Source organism: Chlorocebus sabaeus, chromosome 7, assembly GCF_047675955.1.
Source record: "Chlorocebus sabaeus isolate Y175 chromosome 7, mChlSab1.0.hap1, whole genome shotgun sequence".
NCBI classification, from domain to species: Eukaryota; Metazoa; Chordata; class Mammalia; order Primates; family Cercopithecidae; genus Chlorocebus; species Chlorocebus sabaeus.
The window spans coordinates 109,003,855-109,024,070 of NC_132910.1; the positions used below are offsets into that span (position 1 = coordinate 109,003,855).

At 37.8% G+C, this 20,216-nt stretch overlaps 1 protein-coding gene across 4 annotated transcripts in view; it reads right to left on the reverse strand.

Moving 5' to 3' along the window:
• Nucleotides 1-20,216, reverse strand: part of GASK1B (golgi associated kinase 1B) — a 110,177-nt gene that overhangs the window by 23,302 nt on the left and 66,659 nt on the right. For all 4 annotated transcript variants that reach the window (XM_008000102.3, XM_008000101.3, XM_008000103.3 and 1 more), the window contains one exon: nt 7,558-7,772. In XM_008000102.3, the coding sequence (XP_007998293.2) occupies nt 7,558-7,772 (215 nt within the window). The remainder of the gene's footprint in view (nt 1-7,557; nt 7,773-20,216) is intronic.

Below are 20,216 nucleotides of genomic sequence, written 5' to 3' on the forward strand. Positions count from 1 at the left end.
CACAATGATGAGACGTGTCTCTAAAAAAAATTTTTAAGATTTTAAAAAGTGTAGTAGCATGTGCCTGTTGTCCCAGCTACTCAGGAGGCTGAGGTGGAAGGATTGCTTGAGCCCAAGAGTCTGAGGTTGCAGTGAGTTTTGATCACACCACTGCACTCCAACCTGGGCAACACAGAGAGACCCTGTCTCTATTTTTAAAAAGGGAAAGAAAATATAATATCCTCAATATCGCTCAAAATGAAAAACTGAAAAATATAAATAATGCCCCATTGCCATCTACAAGATTAGCAAAAATATTAATTTGCTTTCGACTTCCCACAGTTGGTAAGAGAAAAGGAAAGAGGTAGTTTCATACTTTACTATTGAAATTGTAAAATGCTGCAACATCTGCAAGAAATTAGCCTCTTACTTTTTGCACTGTGGGAAATAAATAAATGTTGAATGAACAAAATATGTAAGTCCATTCTCTCAATTGCTATCCCTGTATATATAATTTGACAAACAGTGTTACTTTTGTAAATACTAACCAAATTAACTTCTAATAATCAGATTAACTTCTGATTTTAGCTTTGTGCTCCAATCTTGGTATTATAATTTGAGTAAGTTCTAGTAAAGTCTTTCAGAGACCTCAACCTTATGGAGTATCAAAAAAGAGGAAGGCCGTCCCACCCCAGGCAGAGGGGGCAACAGATTTTAAACATTGATCTTTGTTGAAAACTCCTAATAGTGATTTCACATGTTCAGATTCGTCCTCAAGACCACAGACAATAGGCACAATAATGATTAAAGCTGCTGATGCACTCAGAAGAAGACTGAGGATCAGCTGGAATTTGTTCTTGCTCAGTCAGGAACAAGTATGAACAGCAGAAAGTTACAAAGTAAACACACATCTTGGAGAAACATCTCTCTTCCTCTATGTTGAATTATATCTCTTAGAGGCAGCAAGCGTTACTACTCCCCTCAAAGAACTCTCTGCTTCAAATGGTATATTTAGAATGCCCTGAATGTCACAAGAACAGTACCAATCTTATATTCTTACTCATACTTGTCCCTATCCTCTCTATCATTGACAGCCTACAATCCTACTCAAACTCTTCCTCCTTCACTATTTTATGGTGAAGCACTCTTCCTCTTTTGACCTCATAAAAATTAGAACTTATATTATGTCATCCAGCAGTTCTTAGATGGAACTATCATTTGTTTCATACACTATGTTTCCTTAACTAAATAATTTTTAAAAAGCTTAAAGTGGGGCAGTGAGGATAATCACCTTGTACTACTTTGCTACCATTCTGGTTGTTTTCCTCACTATAACACATGGTAAATGTTGCATAAATTGAGCTTCCCTCAATAGAAGAAAGAATGATAAAGGCAGTTGGGTAGAATGAGATTTAGTTGAGGCATTCAGAATTAAAACACATATCACTAGAGAACCTAAAGGTTTGCCCTGTATTCACAATAGGTTAGCGCTTATGTTCATCAGCTTTAAATCTCAAGGTCCTTTCTCATAGACTTCACTGCCAGGTTCATAATTTACTTTCCATTGACCTAATCATTCTCAGGAATTTCCATATCTCTGCTTACCACTCCCCAAACACTTGACCTCATAGTGAGAACCTTTACCTACTTTATCACTATGACATTTTATCATATGGACTTGTTTCATTAATCCAAGGATAACTTGGTAGTAGTTATACAATAACGGCTAAAAATATAGAATCTAGCATTAGCCAGATTTGATGATATCTCTGTTCAGGAACTTACTAGCTATGTAACATTGAACAAGTTAGATCATTGTTGAGAGACAATTCTTCATGGCATTTCTGCATATCTTACATTAGATTTTGTTCTGTATGTTTTGTTTTGTTTTTGGGGGTTTTTTGTTTGTTTGTTTGTTTTGGTTGATTGGTTTGTTTGTTTTGAGAGGGAGTCTTGCTCTGTCACCCAGGCTGGAGTGCAGTGGCGCGATCTCGGCTCACTGCAACCTCCACCTCCCGGGTTCACACCATTCTCCTGCCTCAGCCTCCTGAGTAGCTGGGACTACAGGTACCCACCACCACACCCAGCTAGTTTTTTGTATTTTTAGTAGAGACGGGGTTTCACCATGTTAGCCAGAATGGTCTCGATCTCCTGACCTCGTGATCCCCCCTCACCGCCTCAGCCTCCCAAAGTCTGCATGTATTTTTAAGAGTATTAGCATACCAAACAGAGAGTATCTCCCTCTGAGATGAAGGGCAGATTTGTTTCCTGACAAAGATAATAAAGATAATGTATCCATCTGAGGCAAATATTTGGCAGGTTAGCTAGCAGCCCCTTATAGAATGGGGGGTTTCCTAAGCTTAGAGTCCCTCAGCAGAAACATAAACACACTATCTGAAGCATTCACCAAGGCCACTCTGTATTGCCCCAATAGAACTGGAGAGGCAAGGGAGCATAAAACTCATGGCACCTGCTATATCATGAGTAATAAAGTCATTTGTTTCTGACCCAGGAGTCTCATATCTTCTGCTAACATCTATCAACCTGTGGCAGACTCACCTGTTAGCTTCCAAGTAAAGTAAAATCCCAGACTCTTTATAGCTCTTGATAATAACTTCTCTGTGCCTCAGTTTTCCTGCCTATAAAATGGAGGATGCCTACTTCACAGAGCTAGTACATTAATAAAATGGAATAATGAGATAATGCATATATAATGCTTAAAACCTGTTACAGCCTTATAGCTGGACCCTTGAACACTCTTTAAGGAGGCAGAACTTGGTGGCTGCTGACCACCTCCTTGCCAAGTCAAATGTCCTACTCCCCAATTCAGTCCTTGCTGGTGTCTCTGCACCACTGACATCAGGGATCCTTTTCTCCTCCGTCAAAGTTCCTATTTTGTAGTCTGTGACTCTACTAAACTGGTTTTCTTCCTACATTTTTGTCCTTCTCCAATTTCTTCCTCCTGCTCACACTCACAAAACAATGAATTAACAAAAGGATAATGTTTTCCAAATGTCCTAAGGCCATTCTAAATTTCTACAAGATACTAGTTAACAATGCAACAACAGAAAAGTTTTTTTCTAAAATGGTGGAAGGGAAAGGCAGTAATCAGAATGAGGTGGTAGAGAAAGTCCTAAGATATTTATCAAAGGGAGAAAAGAGTCATAAGAAAACCTTATAAAATGTGAGGAGTCACACAATTATGAAGATGATCAATATTTATTATTCTCTAATGTAGAATCTTCATGAAAAATTTGCAATAAATTTAATTGGAAAGAAGGAAAATAAGTTACATGGCCAAGTGACCATTGAAACACAGTGTGGAATGTTGGAAAGAAGACACTTTTACCATCAACAGATTCCAACAGATCCCAGCTCCAGACTTGAGTAGTTGTAAGAACTTGAGTGAGACACTTAACCTCACCAAACCTCAGTTTATTCACCTCCCAAATGGGGTAAGACTATTTCTCATAGCTCAACAAATGGTAGCTATGGCGAGTATGATTATTGCAGAATGATGTAAACCAAAAATAAAATTCTAAGCCCCCAACCAACTGAACTGATCTCTATGCCTGGGGCATTCTACAACCAATAGAAATAGAAAAGATCATTCAAGGGTAGTATGAACACCTTTACGCACACAAACTAGAGAACCTAGAGGAGATGGACAAATTTCTGGAAATATACAACCCTCCCAGATTAAACTAGCAAGAAATAGAAACTCTGAACAGACCAGTAACAAGCAGAAGGACTGAAACGGTAACTGTGATGGTTAATATTGAATGTCAACTTGATTGGATTGAAAGATGCAAAGTATTGTTCCTGGGTGTGTCTGTGAGGGTGCTGCCAAAGAGATTAACATTTGAGTCAGTGGACTGGGAGAGGCAGACCCACCCTCAATCTGGGTGGGCACCATCTAATTAGCTGCCAGCACAACTAGAATAAAGTAGGCAGAAAAGGTGGAAGAAGCTGACTTGCTGAGTCTTCTGGCCTTCAACTTTCTCCCATACTGGATGGTTCCTGCCTTCAAATATTAGATCCCAAGATCTTCAGCTTTTGGACTCTTGGACTTACACCAGTGATCTGCCAGGGTCTCTCAGGCCTTTGGCCACAGACTGAAGGCTGCACTGTCCAATTCCCCACTTTTGAGATATGAGGACTTGGACCAGCTTCCTTGTTCTTCAGCTTGCAGACGGCATATTGTGGGACTTCGCATTGTGATTGTGTGAGTCAAAAATCCTTAGTAAACTCCCTTTCATATATACATCGAACCTATTAGTTCTGTCCCTCTAGAGACCCTAACTAATACAGTAATTTAAAAATTGCCAACAAAAAAAGTCGAGGACCAGATGGATTCGCAGCTGAATTCTACCAGACATTCAAAGAAGAATTGGCACCAATCCTATGACACTATTCCACTATAAGACAGGGAAAGAAGGAATCATCCCTACATCATTCTATGAAGCCAGCATCACCCAATAGCAAAACCAGGAAAGGACACAACGAAAAAAGAGGAAACTACAGACCAATATCCCTAATGAACAAAGATGCAAAAATCCTCAGCAAAATACTAGCTAAACCAATCCAGCATATCAAAAAGATAATCCACCATGATCAAGTGGTTTCATACCGGGGATGCAGGGATGATTTAACATATGCAAGCAAGTCAATAGATGTGATACACCACATAAACAGAATTTAAAACAAAAACTACATGGTCATCTCAACAGATGCAGAAAAATCATTTGACAAAATCCAGCATCAATTTTTGGTTAAAACCCATTGGCATAGAAAGGACATACCTTAAGGTAGTAAAAGTCATCTATGACAAACCCACAGCCAACATTATACTGAATGGGGAAAAGTTAAAAGCATTCCCCCTGAAAACTGGAACAAGACAAACATCCCACTTTTCCCACTTCTATTCAACATAATACTGGAAGTCCTAGCCAGAACAATCAGAAAAGAGAAAGAAATAAAGGACATTCAGATCAGTAAAATGGAAGTCAAATTGTCACTGTTCACTGATTATATAATTGTATACCTAGAAAACCCTAAAGACTCCTCCAAAAAACTTCTAGCACTGATAAACGAATTCAGTAAAGCTTCAGGATACAAAATTAGTGTACACAAATCAGTAACTCTGCTATACACCAACAGCAACCAAGCTGAGAATCAAATCAAGAACTTAACCCCTTTTACAATAGCTGAAAAAATAAAATAAAATAAATTACTTAGGAATATACTTAACCAAGGAGGTAAAATATCTCTACAAGGAAAACTACAAAACACTGCTGAAAGAAATCATAGGTGACACAAACCAATGATAACACATCTCATGTGTGTTTGGATAGGTAGAATTAATATTGTGAAAATGATCACCCTGCTAAAAGCAATCTACAAATTCAATGCAATTCCTATCAAAATACCACCATAATTCTTCACAGAACTAGAAAAAAAAATCATAAAATTCACATAGAACCAGAAAAGAGTCCACACAGACAAAGTAGGACTAAGCAAAAAGAACAAATCTGGAGCCATCACATTACCTGACTTCAGACTAAACTATAAGGCTATAGTCACCAAAACAGTATGGTACTGGTATAAAAACAGGCACATAGACCAATGGAACAGAATAGAGGACCCAGAAATAAGTCCAATACTCACAGTTAACTGATCTTCAACAAAGCAAACAGAAACATAAAGTGGGTAAAAGACACCCTATTCAACAAATGGTGCTAGGATAATTGGCAAGCCACATGTAGAAGAATGAAACTGTATCCTCACCCCTTACCTTATGCAAAAATCAACTCTAGATGGATAAAAGACTTAAATATAAAACCTGAAACCATAAAAATTCCAGAAGATAACATCCGAAAAACCTTTCTAGACATCAGCTTAGTCAAAGGCTTCATGACCAAGAACACAAAAGCAAATTGCAACAACAACAACAAAAGATAAATAGATGGAACTTAATTAAACTAAAAAACTTTTGCATAACAAAAGAAATAATCAGCAGAGTAAACTGACAATCCACAGAGTGGGAGAAAATCTTTACAAACTATGCATGACAAAGGACTATTATCCAGAATCTACAAGGAATTCAAATCAGCAAGAAACAGAAAAAAAAAAAAAAAAAAAAAAAAACCATCCCATCAAAAACTGGGCTAAGGACATGGTGAATAGACAATTCTCAGAAGATATACAAATGGTCAACAAACATATGAAAAAATGCTCAACATCATTAATGATCGGGGAAATGCAGGTCAAAACCACAGTGTGATACCACCTTACTCCTGCAAGAATGGCCATAATAAAAAATAATAGATGTTGGCATGGATGTGGTGAAAAGGGAACATGCTTGCACTGCTGGTGGGAATGTAAACTAGTACAACCACTATGGGAAACAGTGTGAAGATTCCTTAAAGAACTAAAAGTAGATCTACCATTTAATCCAGCAATTCCACTACTGGATATCTACCCAGAGGAAAAGAAGTCATTATACAAAAAAGACACTTGCATACGCATGTTTATAGCAGTACAATTTGCAATTGCAAAAATATGGAACCAGACCAAATGCCCATCAATTAAGTGGATAAAGAAAATCTGGTACACATATACCATAGAATACCACTCACCCATAAAAAGGTATGAAATAATGGCATTTGCAGCAACCTGGATAAAATTGGAGACCATTATTCTAACTGAAGTAACTCAGGAATGGAAAACCAAACATTGTATGTTCTCACTCATAAGTGGAAGCTAAGCTGTGAGGATGCAAAGTCATAAGAATGATACAATGAACTTTGGGGCCTCAGGGGAAAGAATGGAAGGAGAGTGAGGGATAAAAGACTACACATTGGGTACAGTGTACACTGCTCAGTTGATATGTAAACCAAAACCTCAGAAATCACCACTAAATAATGTACCCATGTATCAAAATACCACCTGTCCCCCCAAAACCTATTGAAATTAAAAAATAAAATAAAATTTAAAAATAAAAGTAAACCTGAACACTAGTTCAGGCCATGATGGGAAAGGGTGGTTGGGCATGCCTCCTTATACCTTCTTCTCTTTGGAATTCAGGCACAGTTGACCAGAATTAACATTAAAAGAGAACCTAAGATCGACAAAACAAACTCTCTTTGTAGCAATAAGATACCAGCATGACAGACAGTGGGCCCTGAAAGAAATCAAAGTATTTTACCCCAAGATGTATTTCCTTGATATATTTTGAAATGGCCCTGCCAAGCTCTCACTTGTGCGGAAAATCTACATTCTGTAGAGAATCCCCTTCCCTTTCCAGATCTTTTTTCCTGGTCCAGGAGAGATTAAGAGTCTGGTACCTCTTTAAGTCTGATAAGAAACATTTACAACCTGTTCTGTCTGAAGCCTGCTACCTGGAGGCTTCGTCTGCATTTGGCCATTATGGCCAAAACCACAATTACTTTTGCACCAACCTAATAGAAGGTATCACCAGCTTCATAAAAACTCCAGGTGCTGGACATTCCTTAGTGTCAGGCTAATATAACTCAGTGCCAGTCTTAGATAACAGTTTGCTTAATGTGATAAACTTACCTGTAACAAAAAATCAAAGAGTGCCATCTTGGACCACTCATGATGATGTATTTCAGTACAACCCGATTCAGGCTTGGGTACTCGGCCGTTCTGCCAGCATTTCTGTTTCAGCAACTGCTGATAAGTTCCCCAGGTGAGCTTAACGGAAGAATGGGTGTCATTACTTGTTGGAGATAAAGATGCATCCCAGAGAATGATGGGGCACGGTCGGCCATCTATGGAATCAGAAAAACAAACACACTTTCAGCACATTACTGACTCAGTGTGTGCCTTTGAGCAGGTCGTTCACTCTTTCACAGTCTCACTCTCACCTATTAAACGTGAGAGTATGATTTGACAATATTTTGTGGTCCCTTTGTCTTCTGAAGTTTTAATACTTTCATATCTCAATGCGTCCCGTTTGAAGTCTTATAAAGCAGAAAGTTATTGTTAGACAACGAAAAAAAATTTTAAACAAGATACTTTCTAGATGTGGCAGGAATAGGCTACTAAGCACCAATAACAACGTCCTATGGTTAATGTGGTTTTATTCCACATCTAAAAGCAGCCACCACAAAAAGGGAAAGAATCCAGACATTTATAATTGTCTATTCAACGTCTGAGTGGAGCTGCTCTTTATTTGTAATAACAACTGTCTGATTTTCTGAGGCCACATTATGATGTCAGGAAGAAAAAGAATTTTTAGAAGTCGCAAATTTAAAAGTGAAATTGTATGGTTCACACCAATCACTATAATCTCCAAAGACGGGAAAAAAAGAGGCAAGAGGTTTTTTTCTTTCCTGATAGAAACTGTACAAGCACAACAGTGTTCTTGTTAAGGGATCATTTATTCACACACAACCTCAACAAAGTTCATTTAAGCAGATGTCAGTTCTTCAACTGCATATGCATAGATGATCTTTTTTAACCTGTCACTCAATTTGTTTTGTCTCACTTTTGGAAGTTTGGAAATGCAATTTCTTTCATTGTTAAACTGTACAAAGAATGATGGGCCCCAGTGAAATAATCATAAACAAGAAAGACCATGATCCAGACACATTAAACAACACTTCAAGCTTAAAACCAATAACATCATTCCCAAGCCCCCATTTCTGACCAATAAAGTCACAAGGAGATGGTGTTGAGCATTTTTGCTTATAACTCAAAAATCAGAATGATGCACCTGATAAAAACAACTAAATTACAAAGATCCGATAAAGCCCACTTAACTCATTCTTAACAGGCCTGAACAACAGAGGCCTCTGAAATTACAACTGGAGTGTTCAGACTTGTCACCGGAATTTTTAAAACCGCTCTTAAATAGCCTCAGATGTTCTCAATATATAATTTTATGGTCTATTAGAAACTTTTATTTTGCCACCTTACTGTCTTGCCATGTTGTAGAATTCTTATCTCCAGTCTTTAACACAGGAAACAGTCCTCTAACCACTCCTGAGTTTGGAGTTATACTAACCCTAATAGTTTTAGTAGCATTAACTTAAATCATTCTAATCACTTGCATTATAGTTCTGTTCAAAGAAAAATCTTTCTCCCTTTAGCCTTGCAATGTAGGCCAGGGCATCTGGAAAGTCTATTGGATTATGGAAAATATGCCACAATCATTCATACAAAACTAAGAGAAGAGTGGAGAAAGAAATGTGAGCCATAACAAAAGAGCTTCATTTGCAGCACTCTCTCTCTCCTTCCAATTTCACTTTACCTTAGTAAATGATTTGGGGTTCCTGGGACCTAATTATATCTTCTTAGATATCAGATAATTTTAAATGTGTGTATCCCAAATACTATGCCAATTTATTTTAAAAGAATAAATTCCAGGTAAAAGCAATCCATCATCCTGTGGAAGACAGCACTGGGCCAGTATAACCAAATACAAATAGAAAATAGACACATAGCCTCCAAAGGTGTGCGCTTCAGGCGTCTAAAAATAAACACCAAGAAGCTCTTTCTACCAGTGTCTTTGAACCAAAGTTATACACAGACAAAGACCACTTAGCATGCTCAGGGCTAGAAAGTATTCAAAGGGAGTTGAAACCTAACAGTGAACTTCAACACAAGTCAACACATGGGTCAGAAGGACAGCAGTTTCCTCAGCAATTCATATAAGGCCTTTGGAGAAATATGGAAATGATCTACATAAACAATTGAAACCTGCTGGGCTGTTTTTCTTCCCTTTAGAAACATTTGTTTCCAATTGTAAAACTAATTAAAGGTAAATCCACCCATTTCATGACATACAGAAAAACATAAAAACATATAGCTAAGAAAATAAAAATCAACCATAACCTCCTCTCCCAGTAATTGGTTCTGTTATTTGTATATTTACCTCCAGTATTTTTCTATCCCTTTCTTTCTCATCTGAATAGGTAAACTGCTTCTAGAATTTTTTTTAAAGAGTATAACTTATGATTAGAGCTCAGACTCTGGAATCCAACACAATTCTGGTCACATTATGTCTTAGTTTTGTAAAATTAGAGAAGTTATGTAACCTTTTTAAACCTTGTTTTTCTCACCTGTAAAATGAAACAATAACATACCTTCAAAACTGACCTTATTAGGAAGAAATGAGATCGTGCATCTAAAATTCCCAGCATGGTACCTAATATAAACACATGCCCCAGAAAGGTTTTGCTCTGATGATTATTACATATATACATCACATAATCACATAATTCATCAGGCTTCAACTGACCTTTACTATTTCTTGAGGATTTACTGTGCACTAAGCACTATTCTAGAACCGGAAGCTACATACATGAATAGATAAATGTCAAGTTTTTGGCTTTCATGGAACTTACATTTCTACCAGGAGAAAGAGGCAAAATTGATGCAGAGAAAAAAAGCTATTTGGGATCATCTTGTATGTAGAGTTTGTCATAATTATTTCACTAAATATTATACTATAAATATTTATGTCAATTATTTTTAAATAGTGCCACTTTAATTGTAATGCAATAATCTAGCCCAGTGATCAGCAAATTTTATAAAAGGCAGATAGTAAATATTTTAGGCTTTGAGGGCCTAAAATATCACAACTATTCAACTATGCCACTGTTCAACTCCATTGTAGCCCAAAAGCAGTCATGGACAATATATAAACAAGTGGTCATAACTATTCCATGAACATTTTATCATGTATGCTGAAACTTAAATTTCATATGAGTCTCAAGGGTCATAGCAATATCGCTAATCTTCTGATTTTTGTCACTCATTTAAAATTATAGAGACGATTTTTAGTTCACAAAATAAAAACAGGCAGTGGGACATTTTGGGCCCACAGGCTATACATTAACCCCTAATTTAGTTTATGAGTATACTGTATGTCAGTCACCATTTCTCTATTTTAGATCAACAAATTTTTGGAATGATACATTTTCTATACTAATCATTAAAAAGGCATTCTCAAACTGCCAAAGAAAGTGTTCAACTGATAAGTATAATTGATTTTCAATTAATAGCCTATGTTTTTCTCCCAATCCATCCCTTTCCCCTCAGCAAAATCTTCTGAATGCCGACTATCGCATAAAGACATTCTTTCCTGCCCTGCTAGAAATCAGTGCACCTCAGGAAAGGGGATTCCCAGAGAACCAGAAGAAAGCGTGGTGAGCAGTAAGACTTAGACTGAGTCACAGATGGCTGTGGTTCCTTTCCACATACAGGTCTTCTTGCTACATATACATGTGTGGCCCTTGCAGGTAATAATAGTAGTCAGTATAACTCCAGATCTCAGAGCAATGAGTACTTCTGTGAGGAGAATTCCACCTCTTTTAATATATGACTTTTGAAAGAATTAAATGAACCTTGATGGATTTGAAGAGATGACAGAAAAATTGCCTCTGAAAACAGGAAACTGGTTAAAGCAACTTACCCTGAAGTGTTTCAGAGATGAGAAGCATTCATCTCTCCACATTCAGGTTTGTCAAAATGATGCAGTACTGAACTCTCCAGAGAAATCTCAACAAGTGAAGAGATAAAATTCTGTCACAGTGGTGAGAAAGCGGGTTTTAAAAGATACGTGGGTGTTCATGTGAATTAAAGGTTATAGAGCTGTCCTAAAAAATGAGACTTGCCAGGAAAGCTTCTTTTTTTCTGAAATCTGAATATTTCCCCTGAATTTTGATGCTCTCCCAAGTCGTTTTTTATTCAAAAGCACAAAGAAGACATTCTTCTGAGAAGATGAACATGAAAATTCACTTAGAATGAGTGCTTTACACAATCTTCTTTGTCTAGATTTATTAAATGCCCTTCACTTTGAGCACTGGCTGAGTGGTTTTGTGGAATTATAGGTGAATGCTAAGCATGTTGGGTGGAGCTGTGAATGTCTGTGTGCATTTGTCACTGAGCAAAAATAAGAAGAAAAGTCTTGAGCTCTGAAATCAAAAGTTCTTTCTCTTGCACGGGCCATGTTCCAAGACTCCTTGTGAACAAGATAAAAAGCAAGTGACAGTCCAACTCAAGTCCTTCATTAAAAACAACTCTACAATACCCATTGAAGAAAACAAAAGCCAGTCAAACTTGAGTGGCATCTTTGTTATAGGAAACAAATTCTCTTGGGCTCCACTGCAACTGTCAACAACACATTGAAGGAAAAACTTTAATGCAAAAAGAAATAAACCTCTATAAGGTTTTCATGATTTTTAAAAACAGTAGGTGGGGAGGTAGGAGTCTGTAGATTACATAGGCATAGATTTTATATGGCCAAACAAGTCCTGAATCTAGGAATTTGTCCTAGAGCAAATTAAAATCACAATAAGATATGACTTCACCCCAGTTAGAAGGGCTATGATTAAAAAGACAAAAAGATTACAAGTGTTGGTGAGGGTTTGGAGAAAAGGGAAACCTTAGCACTGCTGGTCAGAATGTGCATTAATACAGCCATGATGGAAAACAGTATGGAAGTTTCTCAGGAAGCTAAAATTAGAACTACCATACTATCCAGTAATTCTAATCCTGGGTATCTATCCAAAGGAATTGAAATCGGTATGCCGAAGAGATGTCTGTACTCCCATGTTCACTGCAGCACTATTTATAATAGCTAAGTTATGGAAGCAACCTAAGTGTCCATCATCAGAAAATGGATAAGAAAAATGTGCTATGTTACATATACACAATGGAATTCTATTATTCACCCTTTAAAAAGGGAGAAATCCTGTCATTTGTGACAACATGGATGAACCTGGATGACACTATTTTAAGCAAAATAATCCAGGCACAGAAAGACAAATACTGCATGACCTCATTTATATGTGGAATCTAAAAAAGTGGAACTCAAAAGTAGAGAGGAGAATGGTGGCTACCAGAGGCTGGGAGAGGGGGTTAAATTGGAAAAGGGTTGATCAACAGGTACAAAGTTTTGGTTAGACAGGACAGGTAAGCTTTAGTGATCTATTGTACAGAATGGTGACTATAATAAATAATAATACAACGTATATATCAAAATTACTAAAAGAATATATTTACAATGTTTCACCAAAAAAAAGATAATCCTATGATTCGAAGAAGCCTAAAAAATGAATTAATTAAAATTTAAATTTTTTAAAAAGTGAGTTGTTGGATTTTTAAATTAGCATAATTTAATAATTCCCCATTGTAAACATATATCAAAAAATCACCTTGTCCCCATAAATATATAGAAATACTCAACTGAAAATTAGATTAAATAATAAAAAAGAAGTAGATCTCTGGGTGACTCAGAATATGTTTCATATATTTATTTATCTAACTGTTTTTCACTTCATAGTTTGTTTTCTCTAGGCCTGAGTTAAAATAATCTCCATACTTCCTCAGGAGTTAGCTAAGTGTGAAGTTAAGGAAGCAGGAAAAGAGAATGTCTTGTGACTTCATTCATCACCAACTACCTAAACAACCTAAATCGCCAGTTCTCCTCTGAAAACAAGCGTTCTTCTTTGTTCCGATGAATGGGCAGGAACTTCTGCTTTCTAGGTCTGCCCTGGACTTCTGCTGTATAAATGGAAACTCCAAGACCCTTCCTGTCTCAATATTCCACTTTAAAAAACAGGAATCAAATTTGACTTCAGAGGGTGGTGATGATGTGGTCACTGTGCCAGACTCTACAATCACATTTTGCAGATGAAGTCTTGGTCACATCAGGGTGACTCAGTCCTGGGCGATTTAGCATTTGTTAATCCAGTTAAATCCATGAATTTCTGACCTGAGTGACCTTCTTACTTCTTACAGTGCAAAGCCCATGACATCACTCCCTTTCTTCAAACCCTTCAGTGACTCCCTATTTTCTGCAAGATAAAGTCCAGGCTCCTTACAGGACATAAAACACACTCACTCTTACTTACCACAGCTTAAGTCACATCATGCCCCCCAAATCCTAATCTGTTGTTTTTCAGAACTATTTGCAATTTCCTGAACACACTCTGCTTTCACACGTTTTTCATAGTCTGTTCCCTCTATACTTTCTGCACCCATCCCATCTCTCACACCACCCACAGTGACTTTTAAGAACCAGTTCTGGCATTACCTCTTCCAAAAGTATTTATAATTTCCCACTCAACCCCCTACATACGCATTCTAGGCTTAGTTCTCCCTCTCTTTGCCTACAGGGCCTCCTAAAAATATCTCCGTTGATGTTTTCATCACACCCTTTTTGTAAGGTAGGTTTGCTTAACGGTCTCCTGTCTTCCAAGCTGAGAGCTCTGAAGAACAGAGACTACTTCTTAGTCCTCTGGATCTCCAACTTTTGATGCAGTGTCTAGAACAAAGCAAGCACTCAAAAGTTCTGAACGCATTTTTGCAGAATCCCCCAATGTTCATGTATAGCTCTTAGAGTCTAAGGAATGGTCCATGGACCCAGAATAAAAATTTGCCTGGCATGACATCCTAGTAAGGTGGTAAGGTGTAATTTCACTGTCTCCACTCAACATGAATTGGGAAGGATTAGAGAAAAACTTGAGAAATAGAGCCAGGGATGTGCAGAGGTTTTGATGCCCTCATTCTGTCCAGCTTGTGCTCAACTACCCACTCCGATGTATCTCTTATACATTGGGACAATGCAAATAGGGGTGGTGGAAGCACTACTGCCTCTCTCCTTCTGACCACAGATTACTATCATGAGAAGGGGAACAGTTAGGCATCATGGCTACATTCGGGAATCAGGAGACAAGGCAATGGAAAAAGTGGTCACAATCTGGGATGGATGATTAACAGGGAAAGCCCCAGGCTGCAGTCATTGAAGGCTCACACATGATGTGAAGGGATAGTAAGGCACAGTTTTGAGGAATGAGGCTATGGAGTCCTTTTGACCCATGTCTGTATCCCAGCCCTACTGCACGCTACCTGTGGGCTTTCAGGGAACATATATTATTCTTTCATCCTCCGTTTCCCCTCAGGAAATGTGTATAAGAACATCTGATGTAGGGGACTGTTGTGACATTTAATAAGATAATGGATGCAAACTGCCTAGCACTCCACAAATAAGAGATCTCATTATTATCCTCTATAAGCTCCAAAGTCCTTCTTTAAATGAAAATGTAGGTGCCCATTTATTCTACTCAAGTAAACATCAATCTGGAAAAACCAACTAAGAAAATCTAAAGAAACATATCACAAAGAGCTACATCAGCTTAGAAATGGCATGAAAAAGGTGGCATTCAAGAGCGTTAGCTGGGCGCGGTGGCTCACGCCTGCAATCCCAGCACTTTGGGAAACCAAGGCAGGTGGATCATGAGGTCAGAGGTCTGAGACCAGCATGGCCAACATGGTGAAACCCTGTCTCTACTAAAAATACAAAAATTAGCCGGGCGTGGTGACAGGCGCCTGTAATTCCAGCTACTCAGGAGGCTGAGGGAAGAGAATTACTTGAACCCAGGAGGCAGAGGTAGCAGTGAGCCGAGATCTCACCACTGCGCTCCAGCCTGGATGACAGAGCAAGACTCTGTCTCGGGAAAAAAATAAAAGAAAAAAAGGTGTTAGTATGTGTTAAGCAATGTTATATGTTATACATATTAACTCATTTAATCCTCACGACAACTCTAAGGTAAGTAATGTTATCATCACTGTTTTTATTATCATCATCCCTATTATACTAATAAAATATAAAACACAGAAAGATTAAGTAACTTTTTCCCAGATCACCTAGCTAGCAAGTGGCAGAATCCAGATTCACCTGCAAGGAGTCTACATTCCCCGTCAACACCCCAAAACACAAAGCTATTTGAATTACAAACTGTACCACTTTTCCCTAGTACCTAGGGCAGTGCCTCACACGTAAAAATGCCATTGAATTGAGTTGATTACAAACACATTGAAACTGTAACAATTCTTCTTTAACTTAGGTAGGAAGAGCTATCTAGCACCCCTGCACCTGTGTGATCCTTACAGCAACTCAGAGACAGCAGCTGATTCACTCCCACTGAAAAGCCCACCTCCTTGAGCTTGGGAAGGTGCTTAGTGAATCCTCACATCAGTGACAGGAAGATTTCCTCCTGAACACTGAACTCACACATGGCCCTGTAGTGTCAGCACCACAAGAGCAGAGATTCCTGACTGTTTTGTTCACTGATGCAGCCCCAGTGACTAGAATAGTGGCTAGCACACAGCACGTGCTCAATAAATACATGTTAAAGGAAGAAAAGATAAATGTGATCCTATAGGAGACAATAGATTGCATGGAGTTAAGGAACATGCATCTCTTATGCTGTGAGTACTGTGGCAACCATTAATCTCCCCTTTTATCCCAGCTGTGTGTGGGACCAAGGGACAAATTACACAGCAGAGAAGGTTGCCCGGTTCCCTGTTTGCCTATGAAGTTATGTAGTGAGCAAACAAGAGGACACTGGAGCACAGCGCTGCTTAGAGCCGAGGCTCAGTAAACTTTTGTTCACTGATGAATGAATGTATTAAGCTGACCAGCTCAATTTGATTCATAAAGAAATAGCCTTAGGGCTTTTCTGAGGAAGAACACAACATACTTTCAATCCAACTTTTTAAAAAATAAAACATGATTATACACTCCTAAATAAATATTTTCACAAAGTTTGCCTATATGTCAAAGATTTCTAGGATTTGGAAGCCAGTATGTTCCCAGGTTGTGAGGACGTCTGTGTTATTCTCAACACTCCCTGCAAAATGACTATGTCCTTACCTGAGAGCCTGAAACAATATAAAATGCAAAGCTGCCATCCCTCTGCCTCGGCAACTGCCCATTCACCCAGAACTCACAGTGCTGCTCACATAGGCTTGAAAAGAGAGTGAAAAACACACAAAACATATTTCTCCTACTTTATAATACGAAGAGGCAATACAAGTTGGAAAACAGTGAGCAACTTGGGATCTACAATGAATTTAAATGGAAGTTTGTGGGGTGCCTGCAGTTTGTCATGTAAGCAGCCTTGACATACAGAATTCCTGGAACTAGCCTACCTTAATTCAGTCTGACAGCTCTGTGGAATAAAGCAGCATCCTAAAAATAAAGCATACATCATCTATCTTCCATGCTGGGCATGAAAAATAGCACAATGCTTACATGCTACCAAAATGGTGTCCCTTGAGATTCATTCACATTATACTGTGCAGACTACAGGGGAAGCTCTGGCAAAGCTGCTAAATCAGAGATCACAGAAGCATGCCGGGTTGTCTCTGTTTTCATTCTCTTGATTTTTACGTGGACATAGTCTGCTTTGTCTAATCCTAGATCAATACTTTAGGAAATGTTCGCTTTTTTCATTATCAAAATGTATCCGCACCACCCAGTATCTGGTGACTTTTATAACAATTTGAGATGCTTGCAAGGAACATCTGGCAGAAAACAAATACGTTCCATCACATGGATGTACATGTGATTGTTTATGGTAAACAAGAAAATCTGGTGAGCACTGGCACCTTGGCTTGCATGAAGAAAACTGGTAGCAGTGTTCACAATGATACATCAGTACTGCACGTGAGTAAAAATATTATCAATGTTAGATTATTGAATTGAAAAAACAAATTAAATAGAAATGTTGGCATAGTGATACAATCAGAAACCATCATGCTAAAATTTGTACATTTTTGACATTATCCCATAGTTGTTGTAAGTTATATTTGTGAGGTAGTGTGGGTTAACAGAAGCAACATGAGGAAACGTCAGTGTCAGAGACAGAATTGGGCACAAACTCCAATTTCATTGCTCTCTAGGTAAGTAATGTAGGGCAAATTTTATAAGCTCACTGAGCCTCAGGATTCCCCTATTTAAAACAAGAGTAATATCTGCTGTGTAAAATAGTCAGGTGGTATAATAGACAACACACGTCAAATACAGTGTAAGTACTATGTGATACATAACACTAGATTCTTTGTCACAATTGAAAAATACTTTCTTATTGCACACAAACATTTTAAGGCCCTTTGATGCTATATTTTAATTCATTTTAAGACTTCCTACACAGAAACATATAGGATGAAAATCTGCTCCAGTGGTAACTGCTGGATCTTATACTGTGGCACACTGCTGGCTCTGCCTACTTAATTACTATCTTGCCCTTCCTCAAGTGCACCCTTCTCATTTTCTAGGATATCTTGGAGCATAATCTGTCAGAAAATAGTCTGTTACAAAGTATAATACCAGTAAGTCCACTAATTTCACACATCTTTTTGTATTCAAGAAGAATCATCTAGAACTCATCAGGTCACACAATCAAGATCTTGTCTCAGACTAAACTGAGCTAGCTGACTGGATCACCCACACCAGTTCTGCCAATTTAGAAAAACCCTAAAGATGACCTTTATTAATTGTAACTCTTTGTCTTTTAACTAAATCAACAGAGAGCTTTATCTGAAAGGCTGGGGCAGGCAGATTAGTCAATTTACAGCATTTGATTCCTTTTTACATCTCCCTTTCCACATCACATATCCATTTTATAATTACTCTGGGCCTCAACTTCTATATTTGTTAAATGTTTGTCAGAGTCCCCAAACTCTATGTCACCTGGGTGCAGCTGGTAGATGATGATTTAATGAAATAATGCAAGCACAGTACTTAGAACGGTGCCTGGTATATATATCTAGGAAAATTGAATGACTCTTAGCTATGGTTAAGGTTGCTTTGTCTCCTTGAGGAGAAAAAGGAGGTTCCCATAGCTACATCTGTGCATCAGTGTATAAGTAATCTGTTTCATTATATTAAATAACTATACTTCCTAGTAGGCTGTGGTGATAGAGAAAGACGACTTACCTTAGGGCCCCTTAAAGAATTTGTTGAGGGAAGCAGATTTGTGAAAAGAGAAAAGACTTGGAAGTTAGAAGACAAAAATTTTTGCTGGACAACTCATCACATGTCCTTGAGCAGTCTTCTTGCCTTTCATTCATCTCTAAATTGAGGTTTAAAAAGTCTACTGCATAGGATTCTTAGAAAAATTAACTAAGACAGCTTAAATATCTAAATTCAACTTGCAACACAGACTAACCACTTCCTTGGTGCCAGATATAAATTTATTTTTGTAAACATTAATCAAAAGTCAGAACAGAAACATTTAGGGCAGATTACTTACAGGCTTTGCTGGCTTTTCACTCTCTCAAATATTAAAAGATCTACTCCCAGACCAAGCCTGATCATCAGAGAAATATATACCTAAATTAAATCCTATTGTTCCTCTTGCAGAAAACTCATTATCAAATTACACTAGAGTGTGATGCCAACACACCACATTGATAGTCCTCACAAGAATAAGCCCTGTAAACCTTTCATTTGCATTGTAAGGAGGCTACAAAAACATTTTTTATTACATCCACAATGAATTCCTTATGAGATCCTCCAGGAGAAAGTCTAGCCTCGACTTAAGACTAAAAATGTTATTACGCGTCCTAAGTATTAGAAGCTAGTGGCTTCCAGTATAGATTTACTGTTTAGAGTCCAAGGAACAAGCAATGAACGCATTCCTTCATTCGTTCAAAATATTTATTGAGCTTCTACTATAGGCCAGACTCTCCACTAAGATCCAGAAATGCAATTCTAAAGAAAACGGGAAGTATCTTTGACTTCAGAGACCTAGAGAGTAGTGGGAAGGAACAGATGATTAAGCAAATGATTATAATACAAATATGTATTATATAATATAACGATATAGAGCAAGCTGAAAAAGATGCTAGGTAACTAGGTAAGAGCTGTTGCCTCTCTGGGTGGACTGAGAGGCTCAAATAAAGTCAAACTTTGACCAACAGAATAGGAGGGCCCTAGAAGAAAGCTATACACTTCTGTGGAAATCAGGGAAGAAAGACACAGTGAGGAAAAGACTAGAAATAGGTGGATGGGTAGAGATACTGAGAACCTAATGCTGTCTATACCATGACCAGAAGTGTTCTATTTATGTACTTTGCATCACTATAACAGTCTGCTTGAGTAAAATTATATTGTATAGAGTATCCATAACTATATGAAATCATTTCATGAGCCCCTGAAGAAACTGACCTGACTTTGTGACTCTAAATGACTAAGTAGAAGAAGGTATCAAAGAGAGAATGTTGTTTGAGATATAATCTCAGGGATTTTATTTATTAAATTGAGTCATACTAGTATAACCTTATTAGTTTATTTCCATCACCATTCCCATATGAAAGGAGAGAGAAATATCCAGGCTATATTGAGATTATAAACCCCTCCTTCAAATGAATTTTTGTTATCAAAGATGCTGGAAATTCAGAGCAAAGATTTAAAT